The following is a 26,370-nucleotide window of genomic DNA, read 5'->3' as shown; positions in this document are numbered from 1 at the left end:
TCTGAATGGAGCCTTACAGGGGGGTTATCAAGGCCCGGGGGTGTGCCGGGTAATCAGGGCGATCCCCCCCCTGTCACTGATCACCCCCCCTGTAAGGCTCCATTCAGACATCCGCATGATTTTTTACGGATCCATGGATACATGGATCGGATCCACAAAACGCATGCGGACGTCTGAATGGAGCCTTACAGGGGGTTATCAATGACAGGGGGTGATCAGGGTAATCAGGGTGATCACCCCCCTGTCACTGATCACCCCCCCTGTAAGGCTCCATTCAGACATCCGCATGATTTTTTACGGATCCATGGATACATGTATCGGATCCACAGAACGCATGCGGACGTCTGAATGGAGCCTTACAGGGGGGTTATCAATGACAGGGGGTGATCAGGGTAATCAGGGTGATCACGCCCCTGTCACTGATCACCCCCCCTGTAAGGCTCCATTCAGACATCCGCATGATTTTTTACGGATCCATGGATACATGTATCGGATCCACAAAACGCATGCGGACGTCTGAATGGAGCCTTACAGGGGGGTTATCAATGACAGGGGGTGATCAGGGTAATCAGGGCGATCACCCCCCTGTCACTGATCACCCCCCCTGTAAGGCTCCATTCAGACATCCGCATGATTTTTTACGGATCCATGGATACATGGATCGGATCCACAAAACGCATGCTCACGTCTGAATGGAGCCTTACAGGGGGGTTATCAATGACAGGGGGTGATCAGGGTGATCACCCCCCTGTCACTGATCACCCCCCCTGTAAGGCTCCATTCAGACATCCGCATGATTTTTTACGGATCCATGGATACATGGATCGGATCCACAAAACGCATGCGGACGTCTGAATGGAGCCTTACAGGGGGGTTATCAATGACAGGCGGTGATCAGGGTAATCAGGGTGGTCACCCCCCTGTCACTGATCACCCCCCCTGTAAGGCTCCATTCAGACATCCGCATGATTTTTTACGGATCCATGGATACATGGATCGGATCCACAAAACGCATGCGGACGTCTGAATGGAGCCTTACAGGGGGGTTATCAATGACAGGGGGGTGATCAGGGAGTGTATATGGGTGATCACCCGCCTGTCATTGATCACCCCCTGTAAGGCTCCATTCAGACGTCCGTATGCTTTTTGCGGATCCGATCCATGTATCCGTGGATCCGTAAAAATCATACGGACGTCTGAACGGAGCCTGACAGGGGGGTGATCAATGACAGGGCGGTGATCAATGACAGGGGGTGATCAGGGAGTTTATATGGGGTGATCATGGGTGATCAGGGGTTTATAAGGGGTTAATAAGTGACGGGGGGGGGGGGTGTAGTGTAGTGTGGTGTTTGGTGCGACTGTACTGACCTACCTGAGTCCTCTGGTGGTCGATCCTAACAAAAGGGACCACCAGAGGACCAGGTAGGAGGTATATTAGACGCTGTTATGAAAACGGCGTCTAATATACCTGTTAGGGGTTAAAAATTCGGATCTCCAGCCTGCCAGCGAACGATCGCCGCTGGCATGCTGGAGATCCACTCGCTTACCTTCCGTTCCTGTGAGCGCGCGCGCCTGTGTGCGCGCGTTCACAGGAAATCTCACGTCTCGCGAGATGACGCCTATTGGCGTTAGTGTGACCTGGGAGAGCCGCCGCGATGACGCCTTTCGGCGTTAGCGTGGCGGCAAGCGGTTAAATATACCGCATGAGGAACCCCATAAAAAAATTTAAATGAAAAACACTGACAATTGCAATTTTTGCCCACCTCACCTGCTAAAAATGGTATAAAAAGTGATCAAAAAGACATATGTACCCCAAAATAATACCAATAAAAACTACAGCTCGGACTACAAGCCCTCACACAGTTGCATTGGAGGAAAATCACTATCTGAGAAATTCTAATTTAGAAAATCACAAGTGTTTTAAATTTTTCATTTTATTTTTTTTTATCCTTAAAGGTAAACATATCACCTCAAATTCACCACTAACATGAAGTACATTGTATCACAAGAAAACAGTCTTAGAATTGCTTGGATAAGTAAACATTTTCCTGAGTTATTACCAGATAAAGTGACACGTCAGATTTGAAAAACGGGGCTTAAGCATTTGGTCCAAACTGCATTTTGCTGGAAGGTGTTAATAAAAAATGGCAGAAAACTCAAAATATGATCGAACCATTGGAATCAACACCCTGTGTTAAACCGTGCTCCAAAACCAAACCCACTTTTTACTCGTACAAACTTGGCCAGTTTTTTATTTCCATTTGAAAGGGTGGCAATGCTAATGACTACCGATGTGGAAGATGTAATTGTAACCATATTGGTAGTCATCCACAAACTAACGAATGGTTGAATTGATAACTCACCTGTGATTTAGACTTTTCCTTTTTTTGCTCAAAATGCCTTATGACATGCAACAATGACAGCATGGAGAGACAAGAGATGTGCAGTTTCAGCCCAAAGAAAGACACTATAGGCTATTCCCAGATAGATCTTTTGGGGTTATGTAACACTTAAAGGGGTTGTCTGGGTTCAGAGCTGAACCCGGACATACCTCCATTTTCACCCCGGCAGCCCCCCCTAACTTGAGCATCGGAGCAGTTCATGCTCCGGTGCTATCCTTTGCCCTGCGCTAAATCGCACAGGGCATAGGGATTTCCAAGAGTTCTGGTGACATACCGGGCTCTCCATGGGGCTGCCAGGAAGCCCGGCTACGTCACCGGCATTGATGGGCAGGCTTTATCGCTGCCCTAGGCAGTAAAACGGCTAGGTCAGCGCTAAAGCACACCCATCAGAGCCGGTGACGTCACTGAACACAATGCCGGGCAGAAGCTTCCGCCCGGCAGTGTGTTATTGTAAACAAAAGAGCCCGTAGCCTGAGCGAACTAGCGCAGGGCAAGGGAGCGCATCGAAGCATGAGATGCTCCGATGCCAACATCAGGGGTGCTTCCTGGGTAAAAATAAGGGTATATACCCCTTTAATGCTTTTTGATATTTGCATGACACATAAATTCATTTTCGGTCATCAGCACCCCAATTTGTGTAAACAGGAATGTGCTAACACACAATCTGTATGGGGATCAATGATTGCACTAGCAAGCAAACGTTCAGCCCATACAGAAGGGATAGTGCATCTGGAAAGTCTTCAGACCAGTGGCGTGCTAAGGGGGGAAGGGGAGGTCCAACCCTGGTGCTCACTGTCAGAGGGGTGCCAGAGTCCAGAAGCAATGAGCGCTTCCATCAATACAGATTTAGATTTAGGTGTTTTTTTTTTTGTTGCAAACTCCAGGCAGGATTTCATGTGTATTTTACTAAGGAGGGGCTTCGCTCTGTTGCAGTGTTGGTTAATCTTCTGGAAGTTTCTCCCTTCTGCACGCAGAATCTTTTGAGGTCAACCAGGGTGACCATTAGGTTCTTGGTTAACTCTCTTCACCCCTGATCACTCGGTTTGGTGGGGTGGGCAGTTCTAGGAAGAGTCCTGGTTGTTTCAAAACTTTTTGCATTTAAGAATTATGGAGGCCACTGGGTTCCTGGGGACTTTCAGTGCAGCAGAAATGATACCCTCCTTCAGATTTCTGACTCTACACAATCCTGTCTGTGAGCTCAGTTATGCATTGTCAGCTGTGAGATCTTATATAGACAGGAGTGTGTCTTTCTAAATCATGTCCAATCAACTGAATTTACCACAGATAAATTGTGTCATAGCAAAGGGTCTAATTACTTATATCCATGCATCATTTTAGTTTTTCTTTTTTAATAAATTAGCAAAAATTTCAATTTTACGTTCTCATTATGAGTACTGATTGATGTTCGAAAAACATTTTTTTTTATTTTAGCACGAGGCCACAACATAACAAAATGTGAAAAATGTGAAAGGGTCAGAAGACTTTCCAAATGTATTGTATATAATGAATGTCAGTGACTGAGGGATGGTGAGAACTGTCCATTAATTAACCCTTTCATGACCAAGGGTCATTGATGCCCCAGTGTCCAGGTCAAAATTAACAAATCTGACATGCGTCACTTTATGTGGTAATAACTTTGGAACACTTTTACTTATCCACGGCATTCTGAGATTGTTTCCTTGTGACACATTGTACTTCATGATAGTCATATATTTGTCAATATAGTTTACCTTTATTTATGAAAATATCCCAAATTTACCAAAAATTTAGAAAAATTCACAATTTTCCAAATTTCTATTTCTCTGTTTCTAAAACAGAAAGTGATACCTAATAAAATATTTATTACTTAACATTCCCCATATGTCTACTTTATGTTGGCATCATTTTGGAAATGTCATTTTATTTTTTAAGGACGTTAGAAGGCTTAGAAATTTAGAAGCAATTCTTACAATTTTTAAGAAAATTTCCAAAACCCACTTTTTAAGGACCAGTTCAGGTCTGAAGTCCCTTTGTGGGGCTTACATACTGGAAACCCCCATAAATGACCCCATTATAGAAACTACACCCCTCAAGTTACTCAAAACTGATTTTAAAAACTTTGTTAACCCTTTAGGCGTTCCACAAGAATTAAAGGAAAATGGAGATGAAATGTAAAAATTTCACTTTTTTGGCAGATTTTCCATTTTATATATTTTTTTTCTTTAACACATTGAGGGTTAACAGCCAAACAAAACTCAATATTTATTACCCTGATTCCGCGGTTTACAGAAACACCCCACATGTGGTCGTAAACTGCTGTACGGGCACACGGCAGGGCGCAGAAGGAAAGAAATGCCATACGGTTTTAGGAAGGTAGATTGTGCTGGATTGGTTTTCTGAACACCATATGTTTTTTATTTTTCTGCCGATCGTCTTGTGCAGGGGCTCGTTTTTTGCAGAAAGTGTTGAGGTTTTTATTGGTACCATTTTTGGGTACATAGGATTTTTTGATCATTCATTATTACACTTTATGGGGCAAGGTGACCCAAAAATTAGCTGTTTTGGAACAGTTTTCATTTATTTATTTTTACAGCGTTCATCTGAGGAGTTAGGTCATGTGATAATTTTATAGAGAAGATCGTTACGGACGTGGCAATACCTAATATGTATACTTTTTCTTATTTATTTAAGTTTTACACAATAATAGCATTTCTGAAACCAAAAAAATGATGTTTTAGTGTCTCTATAGTCTGAGAGCCAAACCTTTTTAATTTTTTGGGCGATTGTCTTAAATAGGGTATCATTTTTTGCGGGACGAGGTGACGGTTTGATTGGTACTATTTTGGGGGTCATAAGCCTTTTTGATCGCTTGCTGTTGCACTTTTTGTGATGTAAGGTGACAAAAATAGCTTTTTTGGCACTGTTTTTTTAATTTTATTTTTATGGTGTTTATCGGACAGTGTCCATCATGTGATATATTTATAGGGACGGTTGTTACCGACGCTGTGACACCTAATATGTGTATTTTATTTTATTTTTTCATTTTTTTTATAGGAAAAGGCAATGTCTTTTTTTATTTACATTTTTATTTATTTATTGATTTATTTTTACTTTTATTATTTTCACTTTTTTTATCAGTTCCCTCTTGGATCTTGAAGATCCAGTGGGGCTGATAGTTGTACTATACTTTGCAATACTCTTGCATTGCAAAGTATAATACTTCCAGATTGCCTGTAGGTGGCAGCACTGGACGCCTTTGCCATGACAACCGGACGCTTTTGCTCCCTCCCTCTGTTAACCCCATGGATGCCGCAACCGCAGCATCTATGGGGTTACAGGAGAGTGTCAGCATAGAGCTGACACTCTCTGCTGATGGCGGCGGCTCAGGAATGGAGCCGCCGCCATCACACACAGAATGGGGAATCGGGGGCAGCGCTGGAAGGGGGGGGCGGGGGGGGGTACAGACTACAATGGGGCAGGAGGGCGGCTAGAAAATTAATGCATGGGGCTGGGAGGGGGCGGATCGTATGCCAGGAAGGAGATGAGCAGGAAGGAGATGAGGGCACAGATTGGTGGGGCACAGATCGGGGGGGGGGGGCACAGAGGGGCACCATGGACTTAGAGCGGCACAGATTGGGGGGGGGGTTATGAGGAACACTATCGGCTTTCAGGCTCTGATCTGCATACAGGGCTTTGCAGCGCTTGGATTAAAGAGCTGCCAGAACGTATATATACGTGGTAGCTGCACGGAATATGTGCAGCTATCACGTATATATACAGATTGTGGTCGGGAAGGGGTTAATTAAAGTCCTTGAATCTCTCTACCTGTCAGAGTAAAATTCTTTTGTGAACACTGGCGACGAGCAAAGTTTTTAAAAATTCTATTTGGCTGCTTTGCTGGTTTTTACAAAAAAATTGGCTCTGTGACGAATTACTTTGTCATGAAGCACTATGTTACTCAAATGGATGAGGTGAGTATGATTTTTTTTTTACCGCCATTTCAGGGAAAATTGATTCATTAACACGAAGCACTGGGAAATTCAGCTTCACAACAAATTGAATTTTCCCTGAAATTCGGATCGAAGTCCACTTCGCTCAACACTAGGGAACACCTTTGCAAAACTGTTATAACCCGTTAAAAATTACAGATATTTACTTCTTGCCAAGTTCTTGAATGTTGCTTTCATCAAATCCCCACTTCTGAGCCAATCTTGTCTGATTCTGGGCATCTTCAAAGAACAAAATCTGTAAAAATAAATAAATAAAGAAAAACACATTAGGCATATGAACTTGTGGCATTAGTTTCAGATTATTTTTTCTTTCTTCTACATGGATAATGATCAATCTGTAGACCACATTTTTATTCTGTACCTACATATCTAAATTAAGTGTACACATTCCTAAGCACACACAAGGCTGAATATATAATATTAATGTATATTTTTGATGAAACATACTTTAAAGTGAATGTGCCGCCTATATTTTGTTCTGCCAGTTAAAAGGAGGGTGTAGATCAGCTTTTACAATCACCTATTGTGAATGTTGGATTATGTGTTATCTTTGTGTAGATGATATCTGTCATTGTAATCCTATCTGTGATGATAATGAGATAACTGCTGAAAAGTGATCTCTACATAACAAGAAGTGGTATATTATTAGACTTAGTGGCCTGTGCAAAAAAGCAGGGTTTTAGGATTATTTTTATCTAGATACTTACATGGAAAATTAAAAGCGTTTTCCAAGTCTTTACAAACGATGAACTTTCTTCAGGAGAGGTCATCAGTATCTGATCAGTGGGGGTCCGACATCCAAGACCCCTGCCGATCAGCTGTTTAAGAAGGCACCAGTGTTTCTGTGAGCGCCGCAGGCCTCTTTTAGTTTACCAAGCACAGGGCCATAACATTGTATAGAGGCTGTGCTTGGTATCGCAGCTCAGCCCCAATCACTTCTATGGGGCTGAACTGCGCCTAGGCCATATGACCACTGATCATATACTGATGACCTATCTAGAGGATAGGTCATCAGTTGTAAATTCTCTTAAAAACCTCTTTAAATATCACGAAAAATTATTTAAAAATATATAGTTTAGCATAAAAACTTGATTTAAACAGAAGGTCATATTCTGGTACATTCCATTTAAGAACTTGCACTTGTTTGACCACTACAGTGCAAAATGAACCTAGATCTGTCATGGTTAAATGCTGTACTATCTGCAGGCATTATGTTATAAACCAGAGCCGAGGAGCTCAGAAGATTAAAGAGCACCTGGTAAAAGGATCAGATACATATATAGAAGATTATAGATTTGTAGAAAAAGCTTCTATATAGCTTTTAATTTATTATTAAATCTATCTGATCTAATACCCTACTACTATTAACCTGAAGGGTGCTTTCACTCAGTGGTTGACAGCCTTTGTATTCATGTATTCTTTAAAAAAAAAAACAGTAACAGAAGGCTATAAAACTGTTACAACGGGGAAAGAGAAAATCCCCATTAACCTCATGGACACTGGTCATTTCAGCTCCGGGAAATCCATCACTACCAGGCACCTGACCTAAAAATGCGGTGTAATCCATAAGAGAACTATTGAGAAGTTCAAGAAAGAAGCAGCTGAGATGCCCAGGTGTTGGACAGATTGACAGTTGAGCAGAATGTGATCTCACCATTGACATTTCCCTATAGAAGTTTGATACGGGGAAGTACTACATTACCATCACTGATGTTCCTGGGCATTGTGACTGCACCAAGAACATGATCACTGGCACCTTCACTGATGGACTGCCATGTGCTTATTGTGGCTGCAGGTTTAGGGGAGTTTGCAGCTAGAATTTCCAAGAACGGACAGGCTTTTGAGCACGTCCTTTTCACTTTATGTTGATAGGCAAACAGCTCATCATTGTTCAGTGTATGAACAAGATGGATTCCACAGAACCTCCAAACAGCCAGAAGAAGTTTGAAGAAGTAACAAAGAAAGTTAACACCTACATTAAGAAAATTGACTACAATCCAGCGACAGTTGCTTTTGTTCAAGTTTCTGAGCTGGAAGCTAGCAGTAATATGCCATAATTCAAAAGCTGAAAAACTGAAAAGAAAGAAGGAAATTCCAATGGATTTACTCTTCTAGAAGTACTGACCTCAATTATTCCCCAACCACTAAGAAAACCCTTTGCATAATCCTCTGCAAAATGTTTATAAGATTGAAGGTATTGGAAGACTTCCAGTGGAAAGAGTTGAGACTGATTTCCTGAAGCCGGGAATGGTGGTAATATTTGCACCAGTAAATGTAACCACAGAAGTAAAATCTGTAGAAATACATCATGGAGCTTTACTGGAAGCTACACCTGGAGACAACATGAGCTTCAATGTTAAGAATATTTCTATTAAGAACATCATGAGAGGCAATGTAGCTGGTGATAGCAAGAATGACAGCCAATGGGGGCTGTCACTTTCACAACTCAGGTAATTAGCAGGTAATCACTCAGGCTTGGACACCCTTAGAAGTTTGCAGAGCTTTGCAGAAAATGGAGGACAGCTTCAGGAACTTAAAATCTGGGGATGTAGCCATTATTGAGATGGTTCCTTTGAAACCAATGTATATGGAGACCTTTGCTGAATACCATCTACTTTGCCAGTTTGCAGTTTGTGATATGAGACAAATTGTGTCTGTTGGAGTCATTAAAGCTGTGAGTAAGAAGGCAGAAAACACTGCTATGATAGTAAAATTTGCATTGAAAGCTACCAAGATGTGATGCTTCTCATTATGTAAGAAAGCAACTTATTTTTGCTGTAGATACCTAGTTCAACAAGAGCTGATGAGTTTGCCCTGAAACACCCCTATCACTACTGAGCCCTATCTGCAGTGGAATAGCCACCCTGTTATGAGTGATCCAGCTATCAGTAACCTAAGTAGATGACCTGGGAGGTTCCTGTGGGTGGACTGGAATCTGTGTTCACTGGGTGGCTGCTGGCAGGTGGAGCGAACAGGTCAAGTAGTCATACTAGCTTGGGTCAAAAAACAGAGAGGTCAAAAGTAAAAGCCAAAACCGTATCAAAAGTCAATGTCAGAAACAAGCCAAGAAAAACCAAGAGAGACAAAAGGTAAAAAGATGCAAAGGCAGAAGAATGGTCACTGAAAAGTCTGGGGTCAAACACAGTAGTGGAAGAGAAGGCAAAAGAGATGAAAGAGCAGTTGGGGAAAAAGCTGGGTCAGAAGCACAAGAATGCTCACTGTACCTTACAGAACTAACAACACAGGAACCAAGTGGCACGTGCAATAACTGACAAAAAGCAGTCCCAGGTGCATCATTACATAATTTAGCCTAATGTCAATCCCCTGGTCCAAATAGCTCTGAGCGTTAGTGTTTATCTTTATTTTTTGTTTTAGATGGTGGACTTTGTCCTGATCCTGCCTTGCCCCTTTTTTTTATACGTCCAGCCGAGCCATCTTGTGTTCTAAGGGTTATATACTCTCTGATATAATCTATCTGCATCTGTTATTACTAAAGTCTCGCGAGACCATTTTAAAACAGGAATCTGAAGTCAGTACCTGACTGGTACCTTAGTACCAAACTCAACTTCAGAACCAAGGGGTACATTTATTAAAAGCAACGTTTTAAACACCAATCTTAATAAACCCCTAAGCTGGCGGTGGATCCGCTGAAGTTATGAAGAGCTTCCTAGCTACCTTTTTCTATGCCTAAAACATTTCTGTACTATATCAACTTTACTACAAGCACTTACAATACTCATAGCCAACCCCACATCCTACATTTGTTAAGGATAACAGGGGTGTATCTGAACTTTTCTTTTGTCTCTATTCTTAAAAAGCAGTCCCAGAGCAGGATTTAGAGTATAAAGCTCACTGATTGGCTCTCGAGCCAAGTCTGCTTCTTTGCTCCAGAACAGGTAAACTAATCAAACTACACCATTTCCTACTGTTACAGACTGTTACAGATATTTGGTGCAGATGGAAAGGTATTTTGTGCTGCATTGTGGTATCTGGTGCTGCTCGGGGAGCTATTTAGTGCTGCAGAGGAGGTATTTTGTGCTGCACTGTGCTATGGTATTTGATGCTGCTGGGGAACTATTTAGTGCTGCAGAGGAGGTATTTTGTGCTGCACTGTGCTATGGTATTTGATGCTGCTGGGGAACTATTTAGTGCTGCAGAAGAGGTATTTTGTGCTGCACTGTGCTATGGTATTTGAAGCTGCTGGGGAACTATTTAGTGCTGCAGAAGAGGTATTTTGTGCTGCACTGTGCTATGGTATTTGAAGCTGCTGGGGAACTATTTAGTGCTGCAGAAGAGGTATTTTGTGCTGCACTGTGCTATGGTATTTGAAGCTGCTGGAGAACTATTTAGTGCTGCAGAGGAGGTATTTTGTGCTGCCCTGTACTATAGTATTTGAAGCTGCTGGGGAATTATTTAGTGCTGCAGAGGAGGTATTTTGTGCTGCACTGTGCTATAGTATTTGAAGCTGCTGGGGAACTATTTAGTGCTGCAGAGGAGGTATTTTGTGCTGCACTGTGCTATGGTATTTGAAGCTGCTGGGGAACTATTTAGTGCTGCAGAGGAGGTATTTTGTGCTGCACTGTGCTATGGTATTTGAAGCTGCTGGGGAACTATTTAGTGCTGCAGAGGAGGTATTTTGTGCTGCACTGTGCTATGGTATTTGAAGCTGCTGGGGAACTATTTAGTGCTGCAGAGGAGGTATTTTGTGCTGCACTGTGCTATGGTATTTGAAGCTGTCTTAGCTGTATTAGCGGAAGCTCCACCCAAAACTTTGTTTGAATACTGTACAGAGATTCAACCCCTTTAGAACTGGCGAAAGATCCACCGAAGCTATGAAGAGGCCGGCGCCTCTTCATAACTTCAGAGGATCCACCGCTAGCTAAGGGTACTTTCACACTTGCGGCAGAGAGATCCGGCAAGCAGTTCCGTCGCCGGAACTGCCTGCCGGATCAGGCAAAACGTATGCAAACTGATGGCATTAGTAAGACTGATCAGGATCCTGATCAGTCGAAAAAAAAATGCATTGAAATGCCGGATCCGTCTTTCCAGTGTCATCCGGCAAAACGGATCCGGCATTTATTTTTTTCACCTTTTTTTCAGTCTGCGCATGCACAGACCGGAAGGACGGATCCGGCATTCCGGTATTCTGAATGCCTGATCCGGCACTAATACATTTCTATGGGAAAAAATGCCGGATCCGGGAATTCAGGCAAGTCTTCAGTTTTTTTCGCCGGAGATAAAACCGTAGCATGCTACGGTTTTATCTTTTGCCTGATCAATCAAAATGACTGAACTGAAGATATCCTGATGCATCCTGAACGGATTACTCTCCATTCAGAATGCATGGGGATATGCCTGATCAGTTATTTTCCGGGATAGAGCCCCTATATCGGAAAAGAACGGAACTCTGTGACGGAACTTTATGCCGGAAAAGAAAAACGCAAGTGTGAAAGTACCCTTAGGGGTTTATTAAAACTGCCATCTAATATGGGCACTGGCCGTGTGCACATCGTATCACGGATGCGCACCCATTTATTTCAATGGGTCCGGACCCATGTTCTATTTTTTTGCGGTGCGGATGGATCACAGACCCATTCAAGTTGAATGGGTCTGGATCCGTCTGCAGCTACAGCACGGATGGTGCCCGTGCATTGGGGACCGCAAATTACTGTCCTCAATTAATGGAACAGCTGGCACACATTTGTGTGCATGAGCCCTAAGGGACAGCTATATTATTTGCAACTTCTGAAAAGCATTTCAGATCCATGACTATAGTCCACACTATCTTGCTTTTTATGATTTGCCTTTCAGAATACAGCTATTAATAACATTTCAGAAATGTCATTTAGGCTTTTTTGAGTGTATTCACACATGCAGAAATGTTGTTGCAGTAATGTCGGAGATTGTTTCATTCATCTGAAAGGGATTTGCAAAAGTCCATGCACAGGATGCAGAAACAAGCCTATTCTGCCATGTGTGAATGTTTTCTTACACTAAGGCTACATGCACACAAACGTTGTTTGTTTCCGTGTCCGTTCCGTTTTTTTTGTGGATAGGATTCATTTCAATGGGTCCGCCAAAAATGTGGACAGCACATGGTGTGCTGTACGCATCAGTATGTCCGTTCCGTAGCATTGTTACAATGGATCCGCAAAAAAAAAACAGATGGCATACGGATGTCATTCGTTTTATTTTTGCAGATCCGCAATTTGCGGACCGCAAAACACATACGGTCGTGTGCATGTAGCCTAAGGTTCATCATAAAAAAAAAAAAAGCGGAGCGGCATTGATCGTGCGCACGGGAGCGCACAGCATCATAGATTACAATGATGCTGCGCACGTGATCTTATGAGTGTTGGACAATAGTCCCACGGGCGGCCCGACGTGCACAGCATCATTGTAATCTCAGAGGGCATCCGGTCGTGTGCAAAGGCCCTAACCATGATTAAGCAATCAGGTTAGCAGATCTATTTATGTTTTATGTTATTCCTAAGTCATTATTCACATCAGTGACTCACAGCATGTGCTGCCCATGTTAGGGCTCATGCACACGATCGTTGGATGTTTTGCAGTCCGCAAATTGCAGATCCGCAAAACACGGATTTTGCGGAATGAAACCTCCGGCCCCTAATAGAACAGTCCTATACTTATCTGTAATGTGGACAAGAATAGGACATGTTCTATAATTCTGCAGACAGATGTGCTGTCCACATATTTTGCAGCCTCATTGAAGTGAAAGGGTCCATTTCAGATCCACCAAAAAAGTAGATTGGATGCAGACCACAGTTGTCTGCATGAGCCCTTATCCACAGACATCACAGATATCCTTTTTCATGACCATAGGTCAGTGGAAGAACAATGGAAGCATACACTGTTTTGGTCCATGTTATGGACCAAACAAGTCCACTGACATCTATGGGTCCATGAAAGCTACATGCAGAACACAGTTGGCATCACTGTATTGTTAGTGGTTTTTACTGAACATTGGTAGGAGATGCTCTGGAAATTCTCTTTTCAATACTGATGATACATGGAGGGCAAAAGACATACATATGAACCAAACAAGGACCTGTCACGGATGAAACACTGAGCATGTTATCACATTGTCACCGAGACAGATATGTGCATAGGGCCTAAGAATTATGCAGTTATAGAGTATTATGTTTTAAAAAAAATGTAAAAATATGTGCCAATTATATATATATATATCTATATACTGTATATATATAAATATTGTTGGGTTTCGCTCTGGTAGATAGGGTAAGTGGGCGCAGTACAGAGGAAAATATAAGTTCTTAACTCAAAACGTCAGTGTTTATTCACACTTGAGGCAATTGCACAAAACAGCAAGTAGCTTTGCAGTCTTGGTGTTAATTCACACACAATGGAAAGTTCATATAACACAAGTCACCTTGATGGCAGTTCTGCCTCCAGTAGTCCACAGCAGGCTTTAGGGGGCCTGTTTCCCCAGCTTGCGTCTCTCAGCTCTCCTGCACGGCACAAAGCCTCAGATCCCCAAAACAGAGACATCTCTGCTATGCCCAGCTGCCTATTTGAAGGGGTTGTCCGGGTTCAGAGCTAAAAGCCCGCCCATCAGGGCCGGGCTTCCTGGCAGCCCCATGGAGAGCCCGGTTCGTCACCGGAACTCCTGACAATGCCTTTGCCCTGCACAATTTACTACAGGGCAAAGGAGAGCATCGGAGCATGAACTGCTCCGATGCTCAAGTCAGGGGGGCTGCCTGGGTGAAAATGGAGGTATGTCCGGGTTCAGCTCTGAACCCGGAAAACTCTTTTAATGACAGCCAGGTTCTGCCAAAACCCGGACCAGCACTTAAACTCTGGTCCGGTATTTGACCTCACCTGGCTGGAAACCAGCCCAGCCACACATGCTGGGAGGAAATACCTACCTTGCCAGACACAAACCCTCACTGTGTCATAATATACTGCACACACAACAGTTTTAGGCAGGTGTGGAAAAAGTGCTACAAAGTAAAAACACTTAAAAAATTGAAGTTTAGTTTTTTTAGTTTATTTTTATCCGTTAACAAAATGCAAAGTGGAAGTACAATGGAGAAATCTAAATCAAATAAATATTTGTTGTGACCACCCTTTGCCTTCAAACAGTATTAATTCTTGTAGGTGTACTTGCACACAGTTTTTGAAGGAACTTGGCAGGAGGTTGTTTCAAACATTTTAGAGAACTTATCACAGATCTTCTGTGGATGTAGACTTTCTCAAATCTTTGTCTTTGCCTCTTCATGCAATCCCAGACAGTCTTGAAGTTGAGACCAGGGCTCTGTGGGGGATTTATAATCACTTCCAGAATTCCTTGTTCTTCTTTATACTGAAGATAGGTCTTAATGACATTGGCTTTATGTGTGGGGTTGTTGTCCTGCTGCAGGATAAATTTGGAGCCAATAAGACACCTCCCTGATGGTATTGCATGATGGAAAAGTATCTGCTTGTACTTCCCAGCATTGAGGGCACCATTAATCCTGACAAAATTCCCAACTCCATTTGCTGCAACTAGAGATGAGTGAAGTCTTGAAAAATCGCTATGTTAAAACCCAATTCAGCCTATCAATCAATGGGACCATTTTTAGCAGCCGCTTAGACAGAAGTGCACCTATCTAACGACTAATATGGCCTTGATACCACCACATGATCACTCTGGGAGAGCGCAGTGACATCATCACCCTCAGCACAGGTTCTTCGGTAGGTCTTTTTCAATCAAGAGAGGAGCGGACTGCCTCTGAGTGAGCAAGTGGAGGAGGTGAGTATTTTTTTTCCCGTTCTTTCTAAGACAACTCAATTTTAGGAAAAATTATTCGTTACCATAAAGCACAAGGAAATTTGGCTTCATTTAGAATCAAATCTTTACTAAAATTCAGACCGAATTCCACTTTGGATGCTTTGCTTTGCTCAACACTAGCTGCAACAAATAAAAGAGACATCATGCTTTCTTCCCTTTGAAATTGGAAGATGTCCAGCAGTGCCATCAGCTCCAAACTGGTGGAAACCAGTGGGACCCAGGTACACCCATCTACTGTTCAAAAATGTCTGTCCAGAAGTGGTCTTCATGGAATAATTGCAGCGGAAAAAGCAATGCCTTTGGTGTGGAAACAAGGCCATGCAAATTAACCTATGCATAAAAACATAGGAACAGGAGTTCAGGAAAATGGCAACAGGTTCTCTGGACTGAAATTTGACATATTCGTCTGTAACAGAAGGCAGTTTGTTAACCAAAGGCCTGGAGAGTGGTACAATAAGGATTTTAAAACACAGGCATATACTTATCCTTTATGCAATACCCTCAGTGAGACATCTAATTCGCTCCAAATGTATTCTGCAGCAAGATAACGACCCCAAACAACCAATATATATACTGTATATACAGTATCTCACAAAAGTGAGTCCACCCCTCACATTTTAGTAAATATTTTATTATATCTTTTCATGGGACAACACTGAAGATATGACACCTTGATACAATGTAGTCAGTGTACAGCTTGTATAACTGAAATTTGGTGTGCTCTTAAAATAACTCAACACACAACCATTAATGTCTAAACCGCTGGCAACAAAAGTGAGTGCACCCCTAACGAAAATGGCCAAATTGTGCCCAATTAAGTGTGTTAAATTTGGTGTTATTGCTCTCACACTCTCTCATACTGGTCACTGGAAGTTCAACATGGCACCTCATGGCAAAGAACTCTCTGAGGATCTAAAAAAAAAAGAATTGTTGCTTTACATAAAGATGGCATAGGCAATAAGAATATTGCCAACACCCTGAAACTGCATAATGGTGGCCAAGACCATGCAGTGGTTTAACAAGACAGGTTCCACTAAGAACAGGCCTCGCAGTGGTAAACTAAAGAAGCTGAGTGCACGAGCTCATTGTCATATCTAGAGGTTGTCTTTTCAAAATAGATGTATGAGTGCTGCCAGGGGTGTACTCACTTTTGTGAGATACTGTAGATATATATATATATATATATATATATATATATATATCCATAACAAAAGGTCAGGCAGCACTCCTTAGTATGCAGCTGAAGCTGTAGCGGTGCCCGCAGTGATCCCTCGATCCAGGACCAGCAATATAACACAGAAAAAACTGCGGCACTCCTTAAAGTAGAAAAATGTGCAATTTATTCACACATGTCAGCAGAGACAACGTTTCGGTTCTCTCTCAGAACCTTTTTCAAGTCAAGTGAACATAAAAAGTGCATATGTGCATATATAAATACATCATCACTTGGTGCCTAATTGATTCAACAACCAATGCAATAGCAGTGCACTCCCCTTGGGGGTAAGCTACAATTCATGTGGTCAATTCCTAAAGTTAACATGGATACCAATCTATCCTAAATACATGTAGGTGAAGTTTTAAAAAAATATATATTTCATTGAAATCCTCATAATTGCGTACAGGTGCATATAATAAAGTGAACAGTGCAATTAAAATCATGACTGTAATACCTTCTCAGAGCAAGTTATGGAGAGAAATATCGGGAAAGGCGTCTTCACTTGTATGGAGGCTCGCGCCACTGTTCCGCGTCTGCTACTCCCCACTGCGCATGTGTCAATCCTTCTTCCCTCGTGACGCCGTACATAACCACCCTGCGTCACATCTAGGCGGAGTCCCACATGATGACGCTCGATCGGCCGCCCCAGCACTATCCCCGCACGCGCTGCGTGCGACAATAGGCTGCGTCAGTCGCACCGAGCCACATCACTGGTCTATAACCGCCATCTTAAATCAGGGCATTCATCTGGGCAAAATATTACAACTCTGTTTTCCCATAGTTCTTCTCCAAACTTATATTCCGCCATAGGCAACAGTCAACATAACATTTTAAACAATGCCTACAGACAATTAAGCCACATGTTTAACATGAACATGACCATAGCTTCTATTAATTCACTATATACAGTATACGATACACATCAAATCACAGGACTGTGAAGTTGAGATTAACTGACCATTTCTCCCGTTACCCTAAATTCAACGTTTAGCCCTTTTGGTTTCAAAGTATCTAGTCGAAAAATCCACCTGAGCTCAATTTTCTTTAATATATTTAATCGATCCCCTCCTCTCACCAAAGGTTTAACGTGGTCAATGACCATAAATCTCAAGTCACTCTCCTTGTGATTTTTTTCTACAAAATGTTTCGATACAGGCAAATCAGTTCTTTTACTCCTGATGGACTGTCTATGGTTATTCAACCTGGTCTTTAAATCACATGTCGTTTCACCGACATATAGCCTTTTGCAAGGACACCACAGTACATATATCACCCATGACGAATCACAGGTGAGATAATGCCTTATGTTAAAGATCTCTCCCGTGTCTGGATGTGTAAACCCTGATCCTTTCACCATCAGTTTGCAGTTCACACATCCAAGACACGGGAAGGAGCCCGTGCGCCTTGTCTTCAGAAACGTCTGTCTTAATTGTCCCTTTTCTGGTACTCTGGAGTGTACAACCTTGTCCCTAATGTTCCCTGCTCTTTTGTATGCCATCATAGGCGGATTCTTAAAGGCTGCAATATTCGGGTGTCCACTATTCAGTAGCCCCCAATGGCGCCTCACTATATTTTCAATATTAGGGCTCAACTCATTATATGATGATATAAACGGCAATCTATCATTCGCCTGTCTTTGTTTGGGGGCCAACAGCTCCTCTCTTGAAGTTTCTCTAGCTCTGTCCGCATGTTTTTTCACTAACCTTCTAGGGTAACCCCTATCAACAAAGGCTTGTTCCATCTTATTCATTGCCAAATTCATGTTCTCTTCCTTATCAACTATTCTCCGTACCCGGAGTAACTGACTGAACGGTAGAGAGTCCACCATCCTCCGTGGGTGACCACTTGTAAAATGCAATAATGTATTCTTATCCGTGGATTTAATATTCAAATCCATATGCAGCTGATCATCCTCAATATATACCTGTGTATCTAGGTACTGCACCCGGTCAGCCGATGCCGTTAACGTAAATTGGATCTCTCCTATGAGAGATCCAATTTACGTTAACGGCATCGGCTGACCGGGTGCAGTACCTAGATACACAGGTATATATTGAGGATGATCAGCTGCATATGGATTTGAATATTAAATCCACGGATAAGAATACATTATTGCATTTTACAAGTGGTCACCCACGGAGGATGGTGGACTCTCTACCGTTCAGTCAGTTACTCCGGGTACGGAGAATAGTTGATAAGGAAGAGAACATGAATTTGGCAATGAATAAGATGGAACAAGCCTTTGTTGATAGGGGTTACCCTAGAAGGTTAGTGAAAAAACATGCGGACAGAGCTAGAGAAACTTCAAGAGAGGAGCTGTTGGCCCCCAAACAAAGACAGGCGAATGATAGATTGCCGTTTATATCATCATATAATGAGTTGAGCCCTAATATTGAAAATATAGTGAGGCGCCATTGGGGGCTACTGAATAGTGGACACCCGAATATTGCAGCCTTTAAGAATCCGCCTATGATGGCATACAAAAGAGCAGGGAACATTAGGGACAAGGTTGTACACTCCAGAGTACCAGAAAAGGGACAATTAAGACAGACGTTTCTGAAGACAAGGCGCACGGGCTCCTTCCCGTGTCTTGGATGTGTGAACTGCAAACTGATGGTGAAAGGATCAGGGTTTACACATCCAGACACGGGAGAGATCTTTAACATAAGGCATTATCTCACCTGTGATTCGTCATGGGTGATATATGTACTGTGGTGTCCTTGCAAAAGGCTATATGTCGGTGAAACGACATGTGATTTAAAGACCAGGTTGAATAACCATAGACAGTCCATCAGGAGTAAAAGAACTGATTTGCCTGTATCGAAACATTTTGTAGAAAAAAATCACAAGGAGAGTGACTTGAGATTTATGGTCATTGACCACGTTAAACCTTTGGTGAGAGGAGGGGATCGATTAAATATATTAAAGAAAATTGAGCTCAGGTGGATTTTTCGACTAGATACTTTGAAACCAAAAGGGCTAAACGTTGAATTTAGGGTAACGGGAGAAATGGTCAGTTAATCTCAACTTCACAGTCCTGTGATTTGATGTGTATCGTATACTGTATATAGTGAATTAATAGAAGCTATGGTCATGTTCATGTTAAACATGTGGCTTAATTGTCTGTAGGCATTGTTTAAAATGTTATGTTGACTGTTGCCTATGGCGGAATATAAGTTTGGAGAAGAACTATGGGAAAACAGAGTTGTAATATTTTGCCCAGATGAATGCCCTGATTTAAGATGGCGGTTATAGACCAGTGATGTGGCTCGGTGCGACTGACGCAGCCTATTGTCGCACGCAGCGCGTGCGGGGATGGTGCTGGGGCGGCCGATCGATCGTCATCATGTGGGACTCCGCCTAGATGTGACGCAGGGTGGTTATGTACGGCGTCACGAGGGAAGAAGGATTGACACATGCGCAGTGGGGAGTAGCAGACGCGGAACAGTGGCGCGAGCCTCCATACAAGTGAAGACGCCTTTCCCGATATTTCTCTCCATAACTTGCTCTGAGAAGGTATTACAGTCATGATTTTAATTGCACTGTTCACTTTATTATATGCACCTGTACGCAATTATGAGGATTTCAATGAAATATATATTTTTTTAAAACTTCACCTACATGTATTTAGGATAGATTGGTATCCATGTTAACTTTAGGAATTGACCACATGAATTGTAGCTTACCCCCAAGGGGAGTGCACTGCTATTGCATTGGTTGTTGAATCAATTAGGCACCAAGTGATGATGTATTTATATATGCACATATGCACTTTTTATGTTCACTTGACTTGAAAAAGGTTCTGAGAGAGAACCGAAACGTTGTCTCTGCTGACATGTGTGAATAAATTGCACATTTTTCTACTTTAAGGAGTGCCGCAGTTTTTTCTGTTATATATATATATATATATATATATAGTAGGAAAGCGCAAGGGGCCGTCATTGACGGAAGATATGTGTCACCGAGGTTCCTGGCCTCAGTGAGGTAAGAGCCGGTAATTTTAAGTGTCAGCGGCAGCTAGTGCTGACTGACACTATTTGTTATTTAGTGTGGCTGTAAAGCCGATCCGGGGCGGCTCTTACTGGGAGCAGCCAAAGTGCAGGGTGGGTGGCTGTTCCCCACGTTCCAGGCTGGGTTTTGGTTAGGGATATAAAACCCAGCCAGCAGTCTCAGCTGGGTGTGGATTATCCTCCATTTCACAGTGAATCTGTGGAGTCTCTGTGGTTTGAGATCTGCATGATGTGTGCCGTACTAAAGGGCTGAGAGCCGCATTGCTGGGAAGCAGGCCCTAAAGCCTGTTGGGGACTGCTATTGCCAAAACCGCTGACAAGGTGAATGCTTTTTGTTCTGTGCATTTGCCATGGTGTGAATGAACACCAAGACAACTAACTTTCATTTTTGTTTATGTGTGAATAAACACTGCATTATTTAAGTCAAAGACTTTGTTTTTGCCTCTGTACTGCGTCCGCTAAGCTGCCTACCAGAGCGAATCCCCACAAAATATATATATATATATATATATATATATATATATAGTAAGGGATCGCCTTCTTTCAGGGGGTCACTGTCATGGTCTTACCTTCTTACTGTTCTCCTTCGTTTGACATGTGCTGGCGGCCATCTTGGTTTCTGGGTTTCTTGTAGCCTCCCACCCTGCGGCTTCTCCTTCCCACTGGGAGGAGCTGGATGCCTAGCTCATATATATAGGAGGTCTGTGGCTTCAGTTCCTTGCTTGGTCCTCCTGTGTTCACATGCTTCTAAGACTGCTGCTGCTTCTGGTTCCTGATCCTGGCCTCGTCTGACTACCCCGTTGGTTCCTGATCCTGGCTTCGTCTGACTACCCTGCTGGTTCCTGATCCAGGCTTCGTCTGACTACCCTTCTGGTTCCTGACCTCTGTCTACGCAAGACCCTGCTTCGGTTTAGCCATCCGTTTGGACTTTTGCTTACAGCTTGACTTTCAATAAAGCCTTCTTATTTCCACCTATCTCTTGTTGTACGTCTGGTTCATGGTTCCATGACATTAGGACCAAGCCATGAATTTTGACGGTACAGGGCCATCCTCGCTACCTACGCTGGTTGCCAGACTTGATCAGCAGGATCACCTGTTGGGTCGGTTCGCTGTGGCGTTGCAAACCCTGCTTGAACGCACGGCTCATTTCGCTTCCGTTGCCGATGGGTCGGTTGTCGCTCCTGGGCCCGCTCCTACTGCCGCTCCGGTTGTTGCGCCAGAGTCTACTCCGACACCTGTTGCTGCGCCTGCGGTGTCTCGGGGTATGACCGGTTCTGCCCCCCTTCCACAGCGCTTTGGGGGAGAGCCAACTCAGTGCCGAGGTTTCCTTAACCAGGTGGGCATTTATTTCGAGTTGCTGCCACATGCCTTTCCCACTGAGAGATCAAAGGTGGGCTTCTTGATCTCGCTGCTCTCGGACAAGGCCTTGGCCTGGGCCAGCCCTTTATGGGAGAACAACAATCCGGTGGTTGCCGAGTTTTCCGGTTTTGTTGCTTCTCTTCGGAAGGTATTCGATGTGCCGGCTCGTGCTGCCTCTGCTGCGAAGCTCCTTATGTCCATCAGACAGGGTGCACGATCCGTAGCCGAATACGCCATTGAGTTTCGTACCCTGGCAGCAGAGGTGGGCTGGAATAATGAGGCTCTGGTCGCTGCTTTCTCTCATGGTCTCTCGGATGCCTTGAAGGATGAGGTTGCAGCTAAGGACCTACCAGTGGAGCTCGAGTCTCTTATTTCTTTCCTGATTTTGATTGACACCAGACTCAGGGAGAGACCTTCCTTTAAGGAGAGCCTGCGGAGGTCTTCTAACAGATTGGCGCCTACGTTTGCTGTCCCACCCGTGCCTCCCTCTCCTCCCACGCCTCCTGGGGATGACTCGTCTGGGGGTGAACCCATGCAGCTGGGGTTTGCTCGCCTGTCCGAGGGGGAGAGGGTACCCCGGAGACGCGAGGGCCGATGCATGTACTGTGGTCTCGGTGGGCATTTTCGGTTGGCATGTCCGAACCGTCCGGGAAACGCTCGCACCTGAGATCCTGTCGGGGGCAGATCTTGGGTGGAGTCTCCTCGTCCCCGGTTTCACGTGTTGACAAACCGCTGATCACTGTTGTCCTCTCCTGGGTCGGGGGCTCGGTGACGACCCAGGCGTTGGTGGACTCTGGTGCTGGTGGTTTGTTCATTGATAGTGTGTTCGCTGCCGCCAATTCCATTCCTCTGCAGCCTCGAGGTTCCCCACTGGCTCTTGAGGCGATAGACGGCAGACCCCTTCTGCCGCCACACGTGACTCATGAGACCCTTCCAGTGGGGATAGCCATTGGTGCCGTTCACAGAGAGTCGGTCTGTCTCCAGGTGATTTCGTCTCCACACTACTCGGTGGTCTTGGGGTACCCCTGGCTCCAGAAGCATAATCCGACTTTCGATTGGAGATCGGCCGAGATCCTCTCGTAGTCACCGCAGTGTGGGGCTAGTTGCATCCATGGGCCTGTCAAGTTGCTGTGTACTTCCTCGGACTCTCTGTTGCCTCCTGAATACGAAGAGTACCGGGATGTATTCGATAAGGTGCGCGCGGTTGCCCTACCTCCGCACCGCCCATACGATTGTGCCATAGAGTTACAATCTGGTGCCGTTCCTCCTCGTGGCAAAGTCTATCCACTGTCGGTAGCGGAGAATGAGGCCATGGAGGAGTACGTGAGGGAGGCGCTTTCACGCGGACACATTCGCAAATCCTCGTCCCCGGCAGGGGCTGGATTTTTCTGTGAAAAAGAAGGGCGGTGAGTTGAGGCCTTGCATCGATTACAGGGGTCTCAATCGCATCACGATCAAGAACGCTTACCCGATACCCTTGATTTCCGAGCTGTTCGATCGCCTCAAAGGGGCCACGGTCTTTACCAAACTCGACCTGAGGGCGGCATATAACCTGGTAAGGATCAAGGCGGGCGATGAGTGGAAGACCGCGTTTAACACCAGGACCGGTCATTATGAATCCTTGGTTATGCCCTTTGGGTTGTGCAATGCGCCCGCAGTCTTCCAGGAATTCATCAACGATGTTTTCCGTGACCTGTTGCAGCAGTGTGTGGTGGTCTATTTGGATGACATCTTGGTATATTCTGAATCCATGGAGGCCCACATTATGGATGTCAGACGAGTGTTGCAACGGTTACGAGAGAACAGGCTGTTCGGTAAGCTTGAGAAATGCGAATTTCACCGATCCCAGGTAACCTTCTTAGGTTACATCATTTCCGCTGAGGGGTTCTCCATGGATCCTGAGAAGGTTTCGGCTGTCTTACAGTGGCCCCAGCCCAGTGGTCTCCGTGCCCTGCAGCGCTTTTTGGGCTTCGCCAATTATTATCGGAAGTTCATCAGGGACTTTTCTATGCTAGCCAAGCCTCTCACGGATCTGACCAGGAAGGGCAGTAATTTCCAGGTCTGGCCGCTCGAGGCCATCCGAGCTTTTGAGGCTCTAAAGTCCGCCTTTGTGTCGGCTCCGATTCTGTCGCATCCCAACCCTGGGTTGCCCTTTGTCCTCGAGGTGGACGCGTCTGAGACGGGAGTAGGCGCCCTTCTGTCTCAGCGTAGAACACCAGAGGGTCCTCTGCTTCCTTGTGGGTTTTACTCCCGGAAACTGTCTTCCGCGGAGTGCAACTATCAGATTGGTGACAGGGAGTTATTGGCCATCGTGCAGGCCCTTAAAGAATGGAGGCACTTGCTCGAGGGTTCGGTGGTTCCGGTTCTCATCCTGACGGACCACAAGAATCTGACCTACCTTTCTGAGGCCAAGAGATTGACACCACGTCAGGCCAGATGGGCTCTGTTCTTGTCACGTTTTAATTACGTGGTCTCCTACCTACCCGGTTCCAAGAACATCAGAGCGGATGCCTTATCACGGCAGTACTCCGAGCTGTCCGGGGAGGAGTCGATTCCGACTTCGGTCATACCTCCGAATCAGATCCTGGCCGCCATTCGCACCAGCCTGACCTCTCCCCTGGGTGAGCAGATTTTGGCGGCTCAATCTGGTGCTCCCTCTGGGAGACCCAACGGCAGGTGTTTTGTGCCTGAGGAGTTGCGCACTCGGTTGTTGCGAACCTACCATAACTCCAAGGCCGCGGGGCATCCTAGAAAGAATCAGCTGTCCTGGGCTGTTTCACGTCTGTTCTGGTGGCCTTCTCTACGTTCCGACATCGCCGCATATGTAGCGGCATGCTCCGTTTGTGCCCAGAGTAAGTCCCCTCGGCACCTTCCGTTGGGCCTTTTGCAACCCGTAGCCACCGGGGAGCGCCCATGGTCACACCTGGGGATGGATTTCATTGTGGACCTCCCTGCATCCCGAGGCCATACGGTCATTCTCATGATTGTGGATCGGTTTTCCAAAATGTGCCACTGTGTTCCTCTCAAGAAGTTACCCTCTGCACAAGAGTTGGCCACGATTTTCGCCAGGGAGGTCTTCCGGTTGCACGGTTTGCCCAAGGAGATTGTGTCGGATCGGGGGAGTCAGTTTGTGTCCAGGTTCTGGCGCGCCTTTTGCTCCCAGTTGGGGATTCATCTCTCTTTCTCCTCGGCCTACCACCCTCAGTCCAATGGGGCCGCAGAACGATCCAATCAGGCCTTGGAGCAATTCCTTCGTTGCTATGTCTCCGATCACCAAGACAATTGGGTTGACCTCCTGCCTTGGGCTGAGTTTGCCAGGAACACGGCGGTGAACTCTTCCTCTGGGACGTCTCCCTTCATGGCCAATTATGGGTTCCAACCTGCCGTGTTACCGGAGGTATTCTCTCCCCAGGATATTCCGGCTGTGGAGGATCACCTTTCCGTCCTACGTGCTTCTTGGGTACAGATCCAGAGGTCCCTTGAGGTCTCTGCGCAGCGCCAGAGACTCCAGGCTGATCGCAGACGAGCGCCCGCTCCTTCCTACCAGGTCGGAGACCGTGTATGGTTGTCCACCCGCAACCTCAACCTTCGAGTGCCCACTCCCAAGCTGGCGCCTCGCTTTGTTGGTCCCTTCCGAGTGCTTCGCAGGGTAAACCCGGTAGCCTATGCCCTTGCGCTTCCTCCTGGCATGCGGATCTCCAACGTGTTTCATGTCTCCCTGTTGAAGCCATTGGTGTGTAATCGTTTCACTTCCTCGGTTCCTCGGCCCCGTCCGGTCCAAGTGGGCAATCGTGAGGAATATGAGGTGAGCAATATCCTGGACTCACGCCTGGTCCGCGGTCGGTTGCAGTTTTTGGTCCATTGGTGTGGTTATGGTCCAGAGGAGCGTTCCTGGGTTCCCTCCGCAGATGTCCATGCTTCTGCTTTGCTTCGAGCCTTCCACGCACGCTTCCCTCAGAAACCGTTCCTTACTCCGCGGAGGAGGGGCCCTTGAGGGGGAGGTACTGTCATGGTCTTACCTTCTTACTGTTCTCCTTCGTTTGACATGTGCTGGCGGCCATCTTGGTTTCTGGGTTTCTTGTAGCCTCCCACCCTGCGGCTTCTCCTTCCCACTGGGAGGAGCTGGATGCCTAGCTCATATATATAGGAGGTCTGTGGCTTCAGTTCCTTGCTTGGTCCTCCTGTGTTCACATGCTTCTAAGACTGCTGCTGCTTCTGGTTCCTGATCCTGGCCTCGTCTGACTACCCCGTTGGTTCCTGATCCTGGCTTCGTCTGACTACCCTGCTGGTTCCTGATCCAGGCTTCGTCTGACTACCCTTCTGGTTCCTGACCTCCGTCTACGCAAGACCCTGCTTCGGTTTAGCCATCCGTTTGGACTTTTGCTTACAGCTTGACTTTCAATAAAGCCTTCTTATTTCCACTTATCTCTTGTTGTACGTCTGGTTCATGGTTCCATGACAGTCACACTCACAGATATTTTCACGGACATCAGGATTTAAGGGCCAAACTGTGTTTTATTGCGGCACATCCGTGTAAACAAAACCAGTTTTACAAAGTAAACTCCTGCCCGGCTGGGCTCTA

At 45.1% G+C, this 26,370-nt stretch overlaps 1 protein-coding gene and 1 pseudogene across 2 annotated transcripts in view; one reads left to right on the top strand and one right to left on the bottom strand.

Moving 5' to 3' along the window:
• GDA (guanine deaminase) overlaps positions 1 to 26,370 on the bottom strand; it is a 143,872-nt gene that overhangs the window by 69,948 nt on the left and 47,554 nt on the right. For both annotated transcript variants that reach the window (XM_044272948.1, XM_044272957.1), the window contains exon 2: positions 6,538 to 6,626. In XM_044272948.1, the coding sequence (XP_044128883.1) occupies positions 6,538 to 6,626 (89 nt within the window). The remainder of the gene's footprint in view (positions 1 to 6,537; positions 6,627 to 26,370) is intronic.
• On the top strand, positions 7,803 to 9,131 carry LOC122925198 (annotated as a pseudogene).

The sequence above is a fragment of the Bufo gargarizans genome, chromosome 1 (assembly GCF_014858855.1).
Source record: "Bufo gargarizans isolate SCDJY-AF-19 chromosome 1, ASM1485885v1, whole genome shotgun sequence".
Taxonomy (NCBI): Eukaryota; Metazoa; Chordata; class Amphibia; order Anura; family Bufonidae; genus Bufo; species Bufo gargarizans.
This window is presented reverse-complemented; position numbering and strand designations above follow the sequence as displayed.